The sequence below is a fragment of the Onychostoma macrolepis genome, chromosome 04, assembly GCF_012432095.1.
Source record: "Onychostoma macrolepis isolate SWU-2019 chromosome 04, ASM1243209v1, whole genome shotgun sequence".
Lineage (NCBI taxonomy): Eukaryota > Metazoa > Chordata > Actinopteri > Cypriniformes > Cyprinidae > Onychostoma > Onychostoma macrolepis.
Genome location: NC_081158.1, coordinates 5,349,409 through 5,370,109, shown reverse-complemented (window position 1 = coordinate 5,370,109; position 20,701 = coordinate 5,349,409). Strand labels below are relative to the sequence as shown.

General features: G+C 40.5%; 2 protein-coding genes across 4 annotated transcripts in view; both read right to left on the bottom strand.

Moving 5' to 3' along the window:
* arfgap3 (ADP-ribosylation factor GTPase activating protein 3) overlaps positions 1 to 908 on the bottom strand; it is a 12,066-nt gene extending 11,158 nt beyond the window's left edge. The window contains exons 1-2 of the mRNA XM_058773100.1: positions 685 to 908; positions 186 to 304 (exon numbers count right to left, since the gene is read on the bottom strand). Of these exons, the coding sequence (XP_058629083.1) occupies positions 186 to 304; positions 685 to 753 (188 nt within the window). The 5' untranslated portion in view covers positions 754 to 908. The remainder of the gene's footprint in view (positions 1 to 185; positions 305 to 684) is intronic.
* Positions 909 to 1,530: 622 nt separating this feature from the next.
* On the bottom strand, positions 1,531 to 16,594 carry pacsin2 (protein kinase C and casein kinase substrate in neurons 2). Of its 3 annotated transcripts, none has more exons than XM_058773102.1 (11): positions 16,462 to 16,594; positions 11,275 to 11,330; positions 11,045 to 11,201; positions 8,584 to 8,819; positions 7,549 to 7,701; positions 6,178 to 6,353; positions 5,855 to 5,975; positions 4,708 to 4,835; positions 3,411 to 3,569; positions 2,980 to 3,170; positions 1,531 to 2,308 (listed from the first exon to the last, which is right to left on the bottom strand). In XM_058773102.1, the coding sequence occupies exons 2-11, from the start codon at positions 11,326 to 11,328 to the stop codon at positions 2,199 to 2,201; spliced, it is 1,485 nt and encodes a 494-aa protein (XP_058629085.1). In that variant the 5' UTR covers positions 11,329 to 11,330; positions 16,462 to 16,594; the 3' UTR covers positions 1,531 to 2,198. The 3 variants fall into 3 exon arrangements, with proteins under 3 accessions (XP_058629085.1, XP_058629086.1, XP_058629087.1); XM_058773103.1 differs by lacking the exon at positions 16,462 to 16,594 and adding an exon at positions 15,802 to 15,997; XM_058773104.1 differs by lacking the exon at positions 3,411 to 3,569.
* Between the last annotated feature and the right edge of the window lie 4,107 nt (positions 16,595 to 20,701).

Here is a 20,701-nt window from a genome sequence, read left to right as displayed (position 1 = left end):
ACAGGTGAGAGTGTGAGGGTTACCTGACGAAGGACAGGTGAGTGTGGGGTTACCGGACGAAGGACAGGTGAGAGTGTGGGGGTTACCTGACGAAGGACAGGTGAGAGTGTGGGGGTTACCTGACGAAGGACAGGTGAGAGTGTGGGGGTTACCTGACGAAGGACAGGTGAGAGTGTGGGGGTTACCTGACGAAGGACAGGTGAACTCCCAGCGAGCGGTGTGTCCCGGAGCAGTCGATGCAGAGAAAAACACCGTATGTGATGCTGGCCCAGCTGGGGTTCTTCACAGAGCAGTCAAAACACGCCTGACAGCACACAACACACCACATAAACAATCAATATCAACACAAAACTGCACCATATTGATTAATGAGTTAACAGTCTATCCGCCTTCAAATGATCTTATAATTAATCAGATTTACAGAGAAACATTTTAACATGGTTTCTAACCTCTATTGTCCCACTTATTTTAATATTTTCTGCTGTCCGGTACAGCTGCAGCACAGGTTAGTTGATATAGCGCATGTTTATAAAGGAGAACCAGAACTAGTGTGAATCAGGACCGTGTTTTGAGGAATAAGCCTCGTCTGAACGCAGCAGCTTCACCTGCCATATGTTCGGATAAACATGTGACGTGTCAGGCTGTTCCGCTGCTCGCGAGCGCTCAGACGCGGCTCGGACTCACCTTGTTCGCGGGGACGGATCTCAGGCGCTTGAGGACGGCGGTGATGTCGTGTTTGCTGGGGTCCGTCATGTTTACGGCTGCGGGAAACTAACTCGGTAACTGCGAGGAAACTCTGCTAACGACTCGCTCTCGGTCCGCGGCGGCGCACTTCCTCCCGCGGTGACGTCACGCGCACGGCGGGCGCTGATTGGCGGAGACAGGCTCCGGCTGAACGAACACAAACAGCAGCAACAGGATGCGGTGCTTTAATCATCTCCGTCCTTCTGCTCAGAGCCACTCGTATACAAATACAACCCGCTGTCTGCCTTAAGGTTTTAAATCACTTTTGTGAAAAAATGTCAAATATGGGTGGAAACTTCTTCATTCAGCGTGACAGAAACATGTTTTATTATACAACATCCTGATTCTGACTTTTTGAATTATATAAAAGAATAAGTGACTACACTAAATTTGATATATATGTAAAGCCGCAGCACAAACTGAACTACAAAGCATTAATCATTGAATTACATTAACACACACACCTATGTATATGTATATATATATTTAAAACAGAAAAGAATAATTCAAGCAATGGTAAAAGTGATCACAAAATGTAATATTTTTAATGATTAAAACGTTCTTGCTGTCAAATGGGTAAAAACTAATGGTTTGATACATTTATATGTAATAAAAATATATAACGCAAAACAGCAGCACAAAGTACAAGGCATTAATCATTGAATTATTTGTCTTATATATATATATATATTATGTTTATTTAATATTGACCGTTGTCAAACAAAGACAATTGTTGTTTGTGTATATTTATATATATTTTGAACAGAAAAAGAATAAATCAAGAAATGTAACCAATTCATTTATTGTAAGCTTGACAATATACAAAAGTGAATAAACTCCAATAAAGTGTGTAACTGAGTTTGTCATGTGACGTAACAAAGCAAACGCGTCACTGACGTGAACAGCAAGACTCAGCTGAACGACTGTGAACAAACATGGCCACACACACACCCTGAACTGAGCTGAACTGCATCCGCAACCGCATTTAACACAGCGACACCTGAGAGAAACCAGACTCGGCGTCAGACTCATATTTACACACGTCAACATTCATGTGCCGTAACATTCTCATAGTGATCACAGCATCTGTGCTCTGGGAGAGTTTGTGAAGCCACACACACACACACACACACACACTCAGTAATATATATATATATATGAGGCGCTCTACAGCATGTCATCCAGTGCACGTCCAGATCCAGCTGACCGACCCTCATCCTAAACACACACTCAAACACAGCAGCGCAGTCTCCACGGCCGCAGAGGTCAGAGGTCAGAGCCATAAAATCATCGTGTCCGTCCGCATCCACTGTGTTCCTAAAAGCAAACAGCATTGGTAAAAATCTCTTTAAAATACAGCTGGCCCTGAGCGCACGTCTGTTCTGATGGGCTGTGACACACGAAGCCAGCTCTTCAGAGGACTGCCGTGTTTCCCATCATGCCGCGGGCCGCGGTCACTGGTCCTCCACGTAGTTGGCGGGGTAGAGCCCGACGGTGCCGTCGCTCAGACGTCCCTTACACCAGCCCTGCTCGTCCTCCTCGCTCATCTTCATCAGCTGATCTCCTGGCGTCACAACAACACACACCACTCACAAACCGTTCCCAATTACACCACATTAAGCGAGGACAGCTGAATAAAGTGAACTTTCAGTGAAAATGGGGAGCAAAGATGAGATTTGACACTTTGACCGGAGCATGTTTTGTTTGATGTGTAACAGTATACTGGATCTTAAAGTGACAGCAGTCTAATATTCCTGTTAATCACACTGAAAGAAAATCACTCACTGCTTTTTTGATTCATGACTCGTTCATTATGAATGAATTCACTATTTTACCGCTAAAAGATGGTTTGCGCTGGTGCAAGCTGTTAGCAAATCTGACCCAATGCTACTGAAACATTCATTTTAAGATCTCAGGACGTACTTCAAGTAAATATATTAGTTTGGGAATCCCTGCATTACATGTAATTACGAAATAACGTGAATTTGTGCATTTTAATGTTTTTGAAAGACAAAAGCCTTCTAAAGACACAGTAACGCATGGTTAATTAACCATTCATTTCAAATAAAAATGAATGTGTTCATCAGTAGTTGATGCAAGGATGAAACACTATATGGTTATGGTTAGGATTAGGGTTACTAGCATGTAATTATGCATAATTCATTGTTATTATAATAGTAAGCGCATGTAACAAGGACAGCTTAAAATAATTATGTTTGATTATGTCATCCACACCTGCTTTGAAGCTGAGCTCGTCCTGCTCCTGTCCGTCGTAGTCGTATAAGGCTCGCACCTGCACGCACAGCTCCGGGGAAGACGGCTCGTCCTCGAACGGATTGCCGTTAGCATTAGCATTAGCGTTAGCGAAGGGATTCCCAGCCTCCTCGTCAGAGGCGTCAGCCGCCGTCTTCTCCGCTGCAGCAGCGCTGAGAGGAGAGGAAACACCACACAGCTCAGACCGAGACTCGGACCCAGCGGACAGAGACAGACCCCGAGCGGCTCAACCGCACGTGACACGTTCAGAGCGATCGTGTGTCACGCGAGGCTGTGGGCCGCCGTGAAGGGCGTCATCAGAAGCCATGCAGAGACACACACAGGACCTGAAAGGAACCAGCAGCAGCAGAAACAAGCAGACAGACAGAGACAGAGGCTGTGAGGTCACCAACGTTTGCGCGGTCACTTCCTCTCGTTTGACAGCGACCGGGCTGCTCTTGGGCCGCTCCACCACCGCCGGCGCCGGCTCGTCCTCATCCTCATCCTCACCGTCATCATCCTCATCAAACGGGTTCAAGCATGCTGCTTCTGAGCTACTGGGCACAGCCACGCTAACAACACAGAGACAGCGTTACATCACACTCACACACACACACGACAGCCAATCACACGGCTCTATTCACGCCTCGGCTCAGCCAATCACACGGCTCTATTCACATGAGCTCTCACACCTCGCCAGAGCCAGCGCTAACAGACAAACAGGTGTGACGCAGCAGACAGAGATGCTAAACTGACAGAACTGGTTTCAGATTAACATCACAATATGATCACATGGTGTGTTTAAACGCTGGTTGACTCCGAGCCTCGGGTTCATCTGACTGATGAAAACAAATCAACTCCAGTCAACATTATGAGATACTGCCATTAATATGAAAATAAGTCTCAATTATGAGGTAGTCATAATTATGACAAGTCAAAATTACAAGATAAAAAGCTGAAATGATGAGATAAATCATAATTAAGATGAAAAGTCATCTTAAGATGAAAAAACGACAAACATTTAGACTTTGTGTGTCATAAATTCAATTTATGAGATACTAAATTATAATTATTCTCATAATAATGACAGTCTCTCACGATTTTGACTTTTTAGTTTCTGGATTTTGACTTAGTCTCATAATTTTGAGTTAATTGAGTTTTGAGTTTCCTCAATTATGAGCACTTTTTAATGACTTAATCTCTCACAATTACATCATTTTCTCAGAATTATGACATTATCTCAGGATCTCTCATAATTATGTTTTAGTATGTCATAATTCCAGCTCTCTCATAATTATTACATTATGGCATAATTTAGATTTTTCCCTCATAATTATTACAGTACCTCAGGTTTCACCTTTTAACTCATAATTTCAATTTTGTATGTAATAAATCCTGGTATAGTATCTCATGATTTTGACTTTTCAACTTTCCAATTAGAGTTCACCAGTGTACGCTTGGGTGGCAGAAACGCATGTCTTTCCCTGATAGCACTTTGAACCGTTGCTGAGCTCTTTTCTGGGACAGTATGTTGGGATGTTTGTGTGAATGAGCCTCAGGAGAAGCTCCCGCAGCAGTGGCTCAGGAACAGGAAACGCCGGAGGTCAGAGGTCAGAGTCAGCGAGGAGAAAACATGCGAGTCTGGTGTTTAATATGCTCAATCACTGGAGTACACACTGTAACACACGATCACGCTCCAGATCTGCTCACCTGCTGCTGGCGGTGGTTTTTGAGGTCTGTTCTGTGGTCTGACTGATCCCCGTCAGAGTGACTCCATCAGTGTGTTTCCTCTTGGTTTCTCGTCGACTGAGCGTTCGGTTCAAGTCCATGGACAATTCCTGCAGCACACACACACACACACACACACAGCTCTTCAGCCTTCATGTGTTTTCTAATCAATGTGTTTTCACAGTCAAAGTAGATGGAGATCAAACTCCAAAATGACAAAAGCACCATGAATATCATACGAGTAGCCCTTGTAACGCTGTGTGAGGAGCAGACTGACGTTCAGGACTTCACGCTCTGAAAACCTTTCCCTCCGCCACAGACTCAGCATCTCATAATTATGACAGTATCTCATGACTTCAACTTTTCATAATTACATTTAGCTTTTTATATTTACGACTAACATTTCGTGATTTTTCTTGAGTATCTCATAATTCTGGCTTAGTGTTTTATGATTATGACAATATCTCATGATTTCAACGTAATGAAATTACATTTAGCCTTGTTATAATTATGACTTAATATCTCACGATTCTGGCATTTTATCTCGTTCTTCTGGCGTTTCAGCTCATAATTATGACAGTATCTCATGATTTCAACTTTTTAAAATTATATTTACCTTTTTTGTAGTTATGACTTTCTATCTCATGATTTTAGCTATTTACCTTGTTCTTTCAACTATTTATCTAATAATTACGGCTTCTCTCATAATTATGACAGTATATCATGATTTCAACTTTTTAAAATGACATTTAGCTTTTCTACAATTATGACTAAATATTTCATGACTTTTTAATCCTGTTCCTTTGACTATTAATCTGGTAATTATGTCAGCATCTCACAGTACTCTTCCTCCACCAGAGCTGTTAAATCTCATCTGAGCTCATGTTACACTGATGCTATGTGAGGTCAGTGGCATTATCCTGGCAGAATGAATGAAAAACGTTTTAAATTTCAGTCCGTTCCTCACAAAAAGCATCATATGACTTCAGAGGACGCTGACTGTGAGTCATATGAACTGTTGCTATGACACTGTTATGGTCATTTCTGGCGTTTTTCAGCCCTGTTGACGTTCTCTGTATGTTTCGTGATCCGCAGGAGGAAGTCACGTGTGTCTGGAGCCGTCTCGTACCTCAAACTGAGGCCAGTTCATGGGCATGCCGGGCCCGTGGCTGGAGCGGAACCACTTGAGGTCCTCCTGAGCGTCGGCTGCCTGGATGGTGTCTTCCAGTGTGTGATAGACGGTCGAGTACCTGAAGGAGAGAGACGTTTAACACGCGTCATGTGTGAATAACAACTAGCAGCCTATCACAGCTGGAGGGTGACTCATCCGAGCGCTTTGCATGCTGGTCTCAATAACAGTGCTCCCGTGCTTCTCTATGCAAATGATGACAAACCGCCCTTCGGCCTCAACACAGGCATGGATATGCAGATGAGCGGACGCCAGGTGCTCACTTGTGATTGGAGGAGAGGTCGAGGTGCTGCTTGACGCTCAGCAGCAGCTCTTTGAAGAAGCACAGTCTCTTGTCCTCAAACTGCTGCCACTGTTCGAACACCTGCTCCATGTTCTCCATGTACTGAGGGGTCACCTTATCCAGCTCCTCCAGAGACTTCTGGTAGCGCTCCTTCGTCTGAAACACCACACAAACACTGCAGATTAGCTGACTGACCTGAAATATACTATATTTGGCTGTAAAAACTATGTATAACATTGCATATACATCAAACGCATTTTTAACGCCATTACAGCATAAAAACAGCATTTATGAGAGGTCATGACAGATTGTGTTTCTGATTCAATATGTTACTGAAGTATTAAGTATACCATTTTCTAATGCGGTGTAAGCATGAAAAAAATGATAGTTAAAGTCTGATTTTGTTGCTAATTTAGTGTGCAAATGTAAAATACAGACTGTTTTTAAAGCTCTGAGTTTGAAAAACTCAATTTGAGTTTCGGTGATTTCAAATGTTACAGAAATTTTTAATGCGGTGATTTAACAAAAGAGTTATGAAATACATTGAAATTGAAAACGCTATGAGTGTAAAAAAAAATTTTCCTGAAGTGAAATGTAAAATATACATTTTTTTTTAACGCCATTTAAGCATTAAACATTTATGATACAGTTAATTTCAGATTTTGTTGCTAATTGTACTTGCACTAAAATGTAAAATACACTTTTTTTTTAACGCTATGAGAGTTATAGTTCATTTGAAATGTATTATTGAAATGTATGCCTTTTTAACACTATTTGAGCCAAACAACATTTAAAAGAGTTAGATTTTGCTGGCAATTTGAAATATTGAAATGTGAAATACACACCGTTTAAAAAATTAAATTTAAGAGACGGTTCATTTGAAATATGATATCTACATAGTTTTCATGGTTGTCCTATTCAAGCAGATATGAGCTTATTGAAATAGCTGCCTGGAGGCTCTGCAAATATGGCTGCCAAAGTGAAAAGCCTTCCCTACAAAGAGACTTTGAACAAACCTTCAGACACAATGAAAGCACAAGACCTCATAGCGCTGCTTTGTCTCCAAACACAATCAAAACATGAGACGTTAAAAGACTTCTGAGATGAAACACAGGATGCCTCTAGTTATTTTAAAATAAGAGTTTGAGGTCCTATATAAACATACAGTAACTTTCACTTTGTCATAAGTTCCTCTCCAGTGAAAATACTGCAAAAACCCTGTAGAGAGCACATTTACAGGCATGTCATTTCAAGTGAAGCAGCTAGCAGATCAACAGAGAGCGCATTTGCACACAGAAGTCTTAAAAGGCACATCAGAGAGGGGCGGTTTGTGGTCGAAGAAACCACCGACCTTCTGAACTTCCTGCTGGCACTTCTCCACTTTCTCCTGCAGCTTCTTCTGGGCCTCTGGGTTGTTATTCTCCAGCTTGCTTGAAGTCTCTCGGCTGGTGGCGGTTTTCTCCTCCTTGCAGGCGTTGTGGTAGCCCTTCTTCATCGTATCCACCTGCCAGCATCATCACAGTGAGCCAAACATACTACAGTAACATGCATTCATAATGCATCAGAGTGCATGCATGGATGGACACCTTGCAGATGTTTTTGGGCCACACCGATCTCACACGCTTGACAGAGCAGATAAAACAAATGTACACTCAAGCCCTCAAAAGCTTAACCGTTCGTATCTTCCTTCTCATGACTGCACTGACAGATGTAATGGTTAGGCCTACTTATTATTCATGATTATTATTTACATACATTTTTTATCCAAAGTAACTCAAATAATTTAAGGAATCAGAAGTAGATTCTTTTTTTTACTTGGTTTTTAAGGAATAAGAATTTTTCAAAATTATTTTAAGGATTTTTATTTAAGAAATCAGAAGTAGAATCATTTTTAAGGAACATTTTGCAGGAATTTGAGGTAAAATGATTTAAGGATTTTTTACAGAATCAGAAAGATTTTTAAGGAATCAGAGTTATAATTATGTTTGATGAACCTGTTAAGGAATACAAAGAATTTAGAAATAAGAAATTCCTTAGACTTAAGGAATAATTTGAAGGAATCATAAGTATAGTTATTTAAGGAATCAGAAGTACAATGATTATGGTCCTGCTGGTTTGGTGGTGGGGATAGTAAATATTAATAAATTACATTAAGTAATATTTATTATAACAAAATAACTAGATCTTTATCAAATGATTTTACATGTAGCATAAACCAGCAAACTGAGTGCATGCTTTGTGGGTGATGTACTAAACAGTCTCATGTACAAATAAGTTGGACACACCCATATTTAATGAAGGCTTTTGTTAACTACCACATGTCCTGAAGCTTCCTGACAGTGTTAAGCCTGTGTTTGCTGACTGTGTGGAGCGGTTGTGCTTGTACCTCCTTGAGTTTCTTGGCCCAGGGTTTCTGTGCCTTGCGAAAGCAATCTTCTGCTTCTTTGGTCTCCTTGAAGCCACCGATCATCTGTTTGTGGTAAGCGTCTTTCTGCCAGTTTTTGACTTTCTCCAAGTCCTCTCCCATCAGAGCAGCCTTCACCTCAATGTGCAGGTCACTCACCTTCTCAGCCTCAGACATCAGAGCCAACCACGCTCGCTCCACCGTCCCGTACTGAGGCCCTAGCGGAGACAAACAACAAACAAGACCTTTATTCAGATGATCAGATCCATTGATACTGCTGCCTTTGTTCTACTTCATCCACGTGTTGTCCTGTTTGCTCCTAATAAGCTGATCTGAGAGCCAAGAACACTTCTGGGTCACAAGCACTTTTCAAAAACAACATTGACAGATGTTAGTTTCCCAGGAGTACCACAGGGCTCGGTCCTGGGCCCTCTGATATTCTCATGGTGTGTGGTCTTGCAGGCTTAAACACTCCCGACGAGCTGTGGATGACCTAACCTCAAGTGAACAAAACTGAGATTAAGCAAAAGGGAGGGCTCTACGCTCATTTGGACACATTAATAAGTGTTTGTGGAACATGAATGTCTCATAACAAACTACTACTAACCTACTGAGGCATACACTAAATCAGGGGTGTCCAAACCTGATCCCAGCCTAGGGCTGCACATTTATGATGAAAATTGTGTCGATTATTCCCTTGAAATTGTAATTGCGACTATTAGTTACGATTATCACAATTTACAATGAATGATGTTTATACCATTGTTTGAACTGCATGCCATATTTGAAAACTGAAAAACGTTTATTGCTTTTCTAAAGTATTAAGCTTCAAATGGCAAATATACTTTGGATTGGTTTCTTCTTTTAATAAACAAAAAGTAAAAATATGCATGGTATTATATGGTATTAAAACTAAAATTAAAACAATGGAAAAACCCTTAAGATGACCTAAAGAAAGAACAAAACATCTTAAGCACGCAGAAAAACAAAAGTGGACTTTGAACGATTAATTGCCGCTTTAAAATCGATTATGTATGTGTGGCATCTTAGAAATCTGACTGATTGCGCAGCCCTAATCAAACACACCTGAACCAGCTTATCAAAGTCTTCAGGATTACTAGAAACTTCCAGCCTGATATTCTGGATCTGGTTGGAAATAAAATACACAGGATATTGGTCCTCCAGGAACATGACAGGACACCTTGCTCTGAACATTTTGTATATTACTTAATTTTTGTATGTATTATCTGGCTTGCCTCAGCTTGTAGAAATGAAGCATTTCACTTTCGTTACTGATGAACTGTTTATGGCCCAACCATTAAAACATCACGTGATAGTGATTTAAACTTTGATTTGAAATATATTCACAATCACAAAACATAACTAAAAGGTTTGTCTGTGACGCTGGCTTGAGAAAGCCTGACCGGAGAGTTTGAAGTAGCTTGAAGTGCGAGCAGAAAAGTGCAACGTAAGCCACAAGGTATGAAAGAAAGCCAGTCAGAACGGAAACACCTCTGTGCTGACTCTCTGCTATCGTGACCACATTTAAACACGGTCTATAGCTAAATAAAGATACGAAGCTAACACCAGAAGCTGCCTGACAACTGTGTGTGCTCTATCAAGAATCAACACAGCATCTGCATGAAGGACTGATAAACTGAACTGAAGGGAACCATGCTGAGCGCAAACTGAGCAAGCTGGATACAGGAATGTTACGAACCCAATATAACAGCACATTATCAAGAAACAGCACTGCCATGATATCTGGATCAACATTACGCAACGCTGATACGCTGCCAAAGATCTGTCCTGAACATCTGCAGCAAAGTCCTCAAACATTCACATCATTACTACTGAACAATGAGCCCCGTTTATTAGCATTAGTGAACTCTCCTGGTCAAACGGGCTCCATCTTATTCGATTATTGAATCACATTTTAATCAATTATTAACAAATGAATGGTTCAGTCTATAAACTGATTTACTCCTAACAGTGTTCAGACTCTAGACTCCGATTGGATGAGATATTCGGAGGTCGCATATATTTTGATTCTTCTTCATAATCAGGTAATGTTTTTTTAGAAAGAATAAGTGAAAAACATGACCGACAGTGCTTGAAATGAGTTCGTGGAGCCTGCCGTGACTCGTACGGCGTGTAGTTTGACGTTCACCGTCCTGTAAGTGGCGGTTTAAGCTGTTAAACACACAGATCTCATATTACACCGAGAGTCATGTAAGTGTGATCACTGTTCCCTCTCGAGAAGCACAGCTTGGTTTTCACTTCCGCACTATACGGTTTCCTCAGATGATCCACAACCCCACCAGCAGCCTGTTATAGTGTGTTTAGGGGAAGTGAGGTCACACTCAGTGACCACAGCGTCAGACCCTGAACTTCCTCAGGCGCAGCGGTGTGTTTTGGTGGATCCGTGTGTGTTTGTGCTCACCTTTCTCCACCAGCTGCCTCCAGCGCTTGGCCCACTCGGTGAGCTGCGTGGCGTAGCTCTTCTCTATGCGCGCGCGCTCGTGCAGACAGTTCATCAGGTCGTTACACAGCCGGTTCCCATCGTCCACGCGCTTCACCGCCCGCTTGTAGTTGCCCACCTGACGGAGAGAGACACGTGAGCACGAACACACACCGCTAGCCGAGAAACACGCAGCGGTGAGCGATACGCACCTCCCAGAAGCTGTCGCTGGAGACGTCTACCAGAGAGTCGGTCAAGTCTGACATGGCTGAAACACAACAGCAAGGAGACGATGTTCACAAAAGACTTGTGTCAAATAAATGATGTTCTTTTGATTCCTCAAAGAATCCTGAAAAATAAAATCTCACAGTTTCCACAAAAATATTGTGCAGCACAACTGTTTTCAATATTGATAATAATCAGCATATCAGAATGATTTCTGAAGATCATGTGACACTTCTTGTGTTTTTTTCCTGATGTTTGTGTGACTAACGACAGAAATCTTAAAGATACGTTAATACGCTTTTAGATTTCAGCTCTAAACAAACTTTTCTTTTGCCATCTTCATTTTTAAGGCCCTACGTGGTTCATTTCATACATACTGGGATCTCAATACGGCTGCAAATGCAAGTTCAACTGTACAGATTTTCAGTGGTCAAAAACCAAGTGTGGGACAACCTGCATTCAACCGATTCTTTTTATTTACTCTTTTATCTGCTTGGCATGTCTTTAAACACGCTGCTCATCCATTTTTCAATTAGACTGGCCATTAATGTGCTGACAAATCTGCATAATTGCGTTAGAAAAACAGAAAATAATGTAGTGTTATTATTCATTCACATCTAGAGACAGAATCAACAAGCTATTCAACAATTCTGGTTTTAAGTCAATTAGTGAATCATAGGCACTAAAATGATCCGCCTCGTAAGAGTCATTTGCTTGTGAATCACTACAGCGAACAGCTCATGAACTACAGTAAAGTAGTGTAAAGTGAACAGACGTTCAGGAGCTGACAGCAGTTTAACGTCCAGCCCGAGTGTGTGAAACTGTACTGAAACTCCAGGAGAGGGAGAGGCTGAGAACACGAAGAGAAACGCGAGAGAGTATCAGTTCAGCTGAACAGGAGTGCTGTAAACAGCACTCTTTCCAGGGAAGTGATGGAAATTCCTGCCATTCTTCCCCCAGCATTCCTGAGCCGGCGTAAGCTGCTTTCACACACACACACACACACACACACAGAGAGCAAACTCATAGTTTCCATGAGTGCATAACTCCAGCAGCATTACATAATCAGATCTCGCGGTGTGAAAGCGGAACAGGGAAACTTCTCGATCGCAGCGCTCTTAAAGGGACAGACGTCTCAGATCAGCTGAACGTGAATATCTGTGCGTGTCCGAGCGTGTTTCCCTGAAGACACGGAGCGACACACGCTGATGAGACGACAGCACAAACCACGCTCACGCTCACGCTCCTTCATGAGCTTCAGTAACACCAACCGCTCGAATGTGTTTCACGGTGTTCGTGGCTCTGCTCTGTCTGTGTTATATTATAACGATGAAGCACTGCAGCGATGGCTTACTGTGAGGTCAGCGCTGGAAATGAGCTGGCGGTTTAGCACTTCCGCTTCCACCGTCCTCGAGTCAGAGGGGCTGTGGCTCAATGGCTCAAATAAGGCTGAAATAATGGCTGAATTTGATCAATTCCAGTGTGATCTAAACATTTACATATCAAACATATTTGTTGTTCTGCGTCTCTTTTTGCAAAACATTAAATTGCTACTGAACACCTAAAACAAAAATCAGCCGGCTACATAAAAACTGACTCGGTTAAGAGATGCGTGTGTGCAAAATAGAGCTGCACCATTCTGGATAAAGTGAGATTTATATATATTTTAATGGAGGTTTTAGTTCTCTCACAATTCTGAAGAAAAAGTATTAGACAACTAAACAAAATCTGATGGAATTTCTGAATGAATGATTCAATGACTCACTAAAGATTCACTTGTTCCATTACTGGATGAATGATTCAAGACAACAGCCCCTTTACGCCACCTAACAAAAAGATGAGCATCCGATTCCTGACCTTAAGCATCTGATTCTGGAACTGATTTTCGATTCCCAACCCTGAGCTGATATTTACATGTTTAACTCTACGGCATGAAGTCAGTGAGCCGTGTGATTTGATTAAGTCCTGAAAAGGCGTCTAACTGGGTCTCCAGAGGCTGTCGGGACACTAAACAGCAAACTCATCGACGGCTGCATTTATGTTCGCGCTCCGGTAAACAACTCAACCCTTAAATAAAGACTGAAAGAGCTGCTGATTTCACTTCTGCTGACTGTATTTAAGATTATCATGATGAACAAAGCGTGTATGAATTTGCTGGTCACAGAGCTCATTCCTGCTGTAATCCAATGGAAAACTCCTGTTGGGATGTGAACTCGCGGGTCAGTGGCCAGGGCTAATATCTGCTGTGTGTGTGTGTGTGTGAGGCAGCAGTACGAGCGAGAAGCTGCTGGTCGGTCAATCTCTGCTGCTGTGTCATTGTGTTTCACTCAACAGAGCAAGAACAGAGTCACGCACGCTTTATCATCCAACAGCAACAACAACAACAACAGCACACTGATGCACACACACACACACAATCCTCCTAAACACTCAAGATCAGATCACTGCTACTTTCACAAAGTACAGTTTAATGCTGAAATGTAATACTTGTATTCAAAAGATTTATTTCTAAATTAAAAGTATTAAAAATAATTTAGCATAAAAAAAAAGAGACTAATTAATTGAAATCATGAAACTTTAACATCAATTTATTAAAAGTTTAACAAATATTATTTTTTAGGACCCAGTGAATTTTTTCCTCGGTGGTTTAATTTTTCTGGATTCAGTTTTAATAGTAAAACTGAATTTTAGTAATAGAAAAGAATGTCTAAATAACTGAAGTCATGACACTTATGAATTAAAAAGTAAAAAAAAAAAAAAAAAAAAAAATTATTATATATATATATATATATATATATATATATATATATATATATATATATATATATATATATATATATATATATATTTTTTTTTTTTTTTTTATTATTATTTATTTAAGGGCCCAATAAAATCAGTTTCATTTTTTCCCAAATTCTGTGTTTGTTTTTTCTGGATTCCATTTTAATGTTAAAATTCTATTTTTCAGTTTTAATAATTCTGATTTCTATTTTAATGCATTAATTAAGATGCATGTCCAATCAATTGAATTCATAAAACTTTAACAGTTTAATATACATTTTTTTTTAAATAACGGTGGCCTATGAAATGTTTTAGTTTCCTACATTCATGATATAATACAAATGAATGACCAAAGAACTGTGATAATCAATTGAAAATGTAACAATTCCTTCAGTTTTGACTGAACATGCCGGGCTCCTCAAATACAGAGTATCGCCATCATCCTCATCATGAGTGTTTTCAGCAGCTCTGAACAACGGCTCTTCTGAGTAAAGATGAACTGCTCCTTTAAGACGTGATTATACACCTGATCTGATGTTCTGTCCTGCCTTTAACATTCAAGACTCGACCGACGCTTCACAAAACCACACGCAACACTAGTGTTTACTCTGAACATGAAGCGTCACTGCGTGTGAAAATAACACCAGAGCGACTCTCGTGAGTGTGACTGCGCTTTACAGCCGGATCGATGACTGTTCTCAAACAGGTCCTCTGACCTACATCACTTCCTGTCAGCAGCTATAAACAGAGTCTTCTGCAGCGACTCATTCAGCAGCAGCCGAATCCAGTCCGTCTGATTGGTCAGAAGAGGCTGCTGCTTGAATCTGATTGGTCAGCTGACTGACTGTGTGTGTGTGTGTGTGTGTGTGTGTGTGTGTGTGTGTGAAGATAACAGCAGCAGTGACACGCATGATTAACTTCTGTGAAGGTTTGAAAAAACAATATTTAAGAAATAAAAAATAATTTTACCTTGAAAATATTCACTGACGTGTAGATTTGACTAAACGATGAAAACACATTTTCCTCGCATCTTACGACCAATATGCTATTTATTTATTTTTTCAGATTAGATTTTAATTTTATATTGACTGATTTTACTATAATTTCGAAGTTAAAGAATTCATTTTTATTAGTTTGGGTTTTCTTTAAATGTGTGTAATATAGTTTTTATTCACTTTAATGATTAGTTTTAGTTACTTTGTACTTCATCTAAACAAAAGTCAGAAATGTAGCAGAAATCAAATAAGTTCAAGCTTTTTTTTTTTGTATAACTTCAGTTAGTGTTTTTTGTTTGTGTCAGTTAGTTACCATTAATACATTTAGGTTCTTCAGTATGTTTAGTCTGTGTTTTAGTGCTGCCAAATTCAGCGTGCATCATTCAGTGCTGTTACATTACCTGTAAAACATAATTATGAAATGTTTACAAAACTGTGTGTGTGAGTGAGTCTCTGTGTGTCTCTGAGCGTGAGAGAGAGTGTGTGTGTGTGTGTGTGTGTGTGTGTGTCCGCTGCGGTCAATGACACACTAGTGTTTGCTCTTCAGAGAAGCGCATGATCATCTGAACCTGAGCCACAGACAGAAACCCTCCAACATCCCACGAGCCTCGACCCACACCTGAGCAACACCTCAGCAGGAGACACGCCGCACGAGCCTCTCTCACACACACACACACACACACACACCCCAACTGCTGTTTACAGTGCGCTCTCATGAAGGACAGTAACACAACATACCTGCTGAGAGGGACACTTTTAACGTTGAATCGGCTCGCGCGCCTATGACCCGCGCCCGCTTTACTCGTGACGTCACCGAGCCGCGTTATGACGCCACAGGGGCAACTTCAGCAGCTGCTCGTTTCTGGAAGTGAATCACGACTCGAGCGACCTGAAGGAGACCAAACTAACCGAGTCAAAGAGCAACAGTTATCAGAAGTACAGAAACCACACCGCGAACACCTCAGGAGCAGCCGCGGGAGCGCGCCCCGCCCTGCTGCCCTCACTCACACACACACACACACACACACACACACTGAGCTTTATATGACTTATGAACACACCGATCTAGCGCTGCGAACGCGTTGTGTGTGTGTTTATAGTGTAATCCAGCGCGATCCGTGGGAACGACGCGCGCGTTCAACGCGTTCAGTGGCTCACAGCGTCACGAGAAAGACGGAAGCCGCTTTCAAAGCTCAAATGAAACATAAAGCGCCTCATGATTCATAAATGTGTGATGACAGACAGCATGTAATCAATAATCAATAATCAGCGCTAGATCGCTCGCGAGAGTCCGCGATCAGCGTCAAACGCGTCCAGAAAAGTTTCCAGACTGCGCCAAAAGTGCGCGAAGCGTCGCCCGGTGCCGCGGTCTCGGCGAGCGCGGGGTTTTCTCGTTACCTGAGTGCGTTTCGGTCCAGATCCGCCGCTCGGTGTCGATGAGAGCGAGACTTTCTCCGTTTTCATCGATATTCACCGACTTCTGACTGCGCGAGCGGAGGCGCACCTCTCTGACGTCACATCCCCTGCTCACCTCCCATCGACGCGAGCGCATATATATATATATATATATATCACAGAAAACACTCATAAAACACACATTACAGCTGTATAACGCGCCACAACCACAATTACATTACACTAATAAAACCATTATCGAAATTATTAAAAAAATATATTATTAATATTTACCGATCTCTTTCGACATTTCGTTTTATTTCCTGGAAATGAATAAGTTTACTGTGGTTTCTCTTTCACACAGATCACGAATATAAAACAGTCAGAAAAAATATATATCTTGGGGACATTAAAGGTTTGTCTTCATGTAAGACTATTTTCATTTAAAAAACAACAACAACGTATTCTCTGAAACTATGACAGATCTCTCTTTATTTCGTTTATTTTTAAAATCTGTATGACGACACAGCTGTAATCTGCTGAATGAGACTTTAAAATGTTATTTTTTAAACATTAACAGAAACGATGTATTTCAAATAAACCTGACCTGATGTGTGTGTACTGTATCTGTTTATAGTTCAAGTTCAAGTCGCTCTATTGGCATAACATTTGTATCATAGTATTGCCAAAGCAAAATACAGAATATAATACCACCAAAGTAATAAAGGAGACAATAAATGTGACCCCGGACCACAAAACAGTCATAAGAGTCAGTTTTATTGTTTGTATGGTTTGTTATGATTGGACAATATTTGTCTGAGATACAAATATTTGTAAATCTGGAATCTGAGGGTGCAAAAAAATCTAAATATTGAGAAAATCACCTTTAAAGTTGTCCAAATGAAGTTCTTAGCAATGCATATTACTAATCAAACATGAAGTTTTGATATATTTACAGTAGGAAATGTACAAAATATCTTCATGGAACATGATCTTTACTTAATATCCTAATGATTTTTGGCATAAAAGAAAAATGGATAATTTTGACCCATACAATGTATTTTTGGCTATTTCTACAAATATAGCTGTGCTGCTATAGGCTTTTAAATATTAAAATATGTTTAAGCAATAACAGAAATCATGTGCATTGCAAATAAACCTGACCTGACGTTTGTAATGTATCTTATTCTGTATATAATTACACAGGTGAAAATGAATCAGGTTTAGTGCTGAAAGTCCATCTCCACTGTCATATTGCTAAGAAAAAAGTAAATAAATAAAGTAACACACCACACGTGTCCAACAGAGGGGCATGTTGTCCCACTATGTGGGGTCAGTTGTGTTACTCAGCAGATATGACAGAAATAAGTTATTACATTTTAGTTTTGAGGACAGGATTCAGTAGAAACCATCACATATAAGATGAACACAGCATGTATATCACGTATACAGATATTAAAGATGCTGTGACAACTTGCCCCGGTGTGTCCTGTAGTGTGTACTATGATCTTCTCTTTCCGCAGCAGCTCTTCTTCATGTGTTTCTGCTCTCATGAGCGTTGAGCACAGCTGCAGAAACCGCACATGTGTGTCTCACACAGGCTATTTCAGGAGTTTCTCCCTCCAGTCCTGAATTAGAGCTGAGCTCGTGTTTCATCAGCAGTGTGTTTAATCCACTGACGGCACCTGCACTCTCACACACACACACACACACACACACACACATGACTAGCGCTGGGTTTCGGTTGAATTTGACCAATTCTGATTCTGCTTATCGAGTCCTAATTCTGATTCTCAAACATTTAGATATCAAACATATTTACTGTACTAGATAATCCCTTGCCAGACCAACAGAAGAACCCCAAATGTTGTCCTAACTAGTCAAACACAGTTGACTGAACACAGAATTTCATATGCTGAAATGTTAAGGCTTTGTGAGTTCCCAGCATGCTTTGCAGCATGAATAAATGATGCAGTTACTGTTATAGGGTTATTGTTTTGCTGTTTGCTGGCTTCTTTTAAACTTCTTCATTGTTGTTTTGTCAGTATTGTTAGTTATTTGTGGTGTTGTGATGTAAAGAGCTCATCTGTTTTACACTTGTTGATTGCTACCGTTCTTGAGGTTTGTGTGTCAACCAGAGGTTGCGTAACACTTTAATAAATCACAATAGACTAAGCTTTGTGCGTTGTTATTTTTGATATAAAACAAAGTCTCAGATTTCAAATTCTGTCAGTTTTATTATGAAATACTGTTTTGGCGCTCTTTAATGTGGCGTGTACAGCTCAGATCAAGCGAAGCGGCAGCGCGGCACACTGATCATCTCTTTCACTTTACTACTAGTGAGTACTCACCTGCGTGTAATCTAACGCAGAGTAAAAGACAGCTTTATTACTGTTCTGGAGCTGATGATCTGCACTCGCCCCCAGCTGGACAGGGTGGGAATTACAGGTATAAATCACAGTAGATCACCTTCGGTGTAATCCGTCAAAGCGACGGACGGCCTTCAGATTTCTCCATCACTGCTGAAAACATTCTGTAAATGACAGAACATCTCTGTTTAACGAGACCTCTGCTGTCAGCTACTGAGCCTAGAGTGTGTTCACCGTTACATTTATATACTGGATGTCCAAGATGCTTAACAAAGACAACGTTGTTTACATTTTAGATTAAGTTGTCCATTATGGTTTTCATAACATTTTATTATGTTCTCAATACAGTCGTTAAATAAACTCTTAAAGGTGTAAATCCATGTTTACCATTCATAAATAGATATAAAAATTATAATATGGTGACTTTTTTTCTTCCAGGAAGCAGTAGTAATTGTTGTTTCAGTTTCTGTGACGAATAATACAACCAACATCGCATGAAACAATATATTCATGTTGGTTTAACAAAGTATCTTTACTGAGAAGAACTTAATAACTTCTGTTGAAACAACTCAGAAGTCTTACATTTCTTACATTACATTTTCTCATCTATTTGTTTTCTGCGGTGTGTGTTAGCTGTGTGATTCTGAGACATACAAGCCTATCAGTGCGTGAACGTTTAGAGAGTGTTCAGAGAAAACATTATGTGAACTTTCAGAGAAAACACTTCATGAATGTTTAGCGAGTGTTCAGAGAAACAAGCGTTTGAAGTTGTTTTGGTTCACTTGATTGTGAAGCAGTGTGTCCAGTGGTGCAAATGCAAATCACACACACACAGAGATCATGACCGATATAACCGAGCGATGGCTCCACATGACGTACTGTCAGTTCAGTTGTTTCAACTTCATTTGGACAGTCCGCTGGTATTTGCGATTACCACTTCATGCTGATTTTCTTTATGTATTTGCTGAACTTATGGGGAAATTGTCACCAGTTGTGATATAATTTTAATTTCTGAGGAGTGCTGTGACTCCAAGCCAGTTTCAAAAGACTTCCTCACAAATGATTGAGACTGTCGGGCCTGACCTGTTGTCTGTTATTAACAAATGTATGAAGGGTTTACGGGCGGTTGAACAGTTTTTAAAACAAAGATCGGCTGTTGCAGAACCTTGTACATCGTGTCTATTGGATCTAATAAATATTGTACTCACCAGTAATTACTTTGGTTTTCAGAATGACTTCGTTTTACAAGTGAATGGTACAGCTATGGGCAGCAAGATGGCACCTGTTTTACTCTTAAAACTTAAAGAGTTCTCTTAATTCTAGGACTGAACACTTGAAGTTTACTATGGAATATGACACAGTTAGCAGCAGTACACATTTCTGAGGGTAAACCTCAAACTGAATTGTCTCGTAAACCAACCGATCGTGACAGTTTTCACCCGAAATCTCTTATTGAGAGTCTGCCTATTAGTCAATAAGAGGGTGCGTAGTTTGTAGTACAGGAGAATCATATTCTCAATGGTCTACTGATTTATCTCTAAGATTCATGAATCTCAAATACAATGTTTCTGTGCTAAAGGTAATAAACATAAAAAGTAATCATGTAACTGTCCTACTTGTGCTATTAAGTACTTTGCATTGGGTGTGGAGTTTTGAAAAGTCTTATACGGACATTGGCATATCATTTCTAGTGATCCGAAATGATCTAATAATTTTAAAGATGGTCCTAGTTTTTTAGTCATCCACATACTGGTCGCAATATTCTGATACAGTACGTGGTACGATTACTTGTTCCTCTACACACGTGCTTTATCTTATCCGTTGTCCTTCCAGGGCATTGTGTACTCGCATTAGTGAGCACCGTAGTAACATCA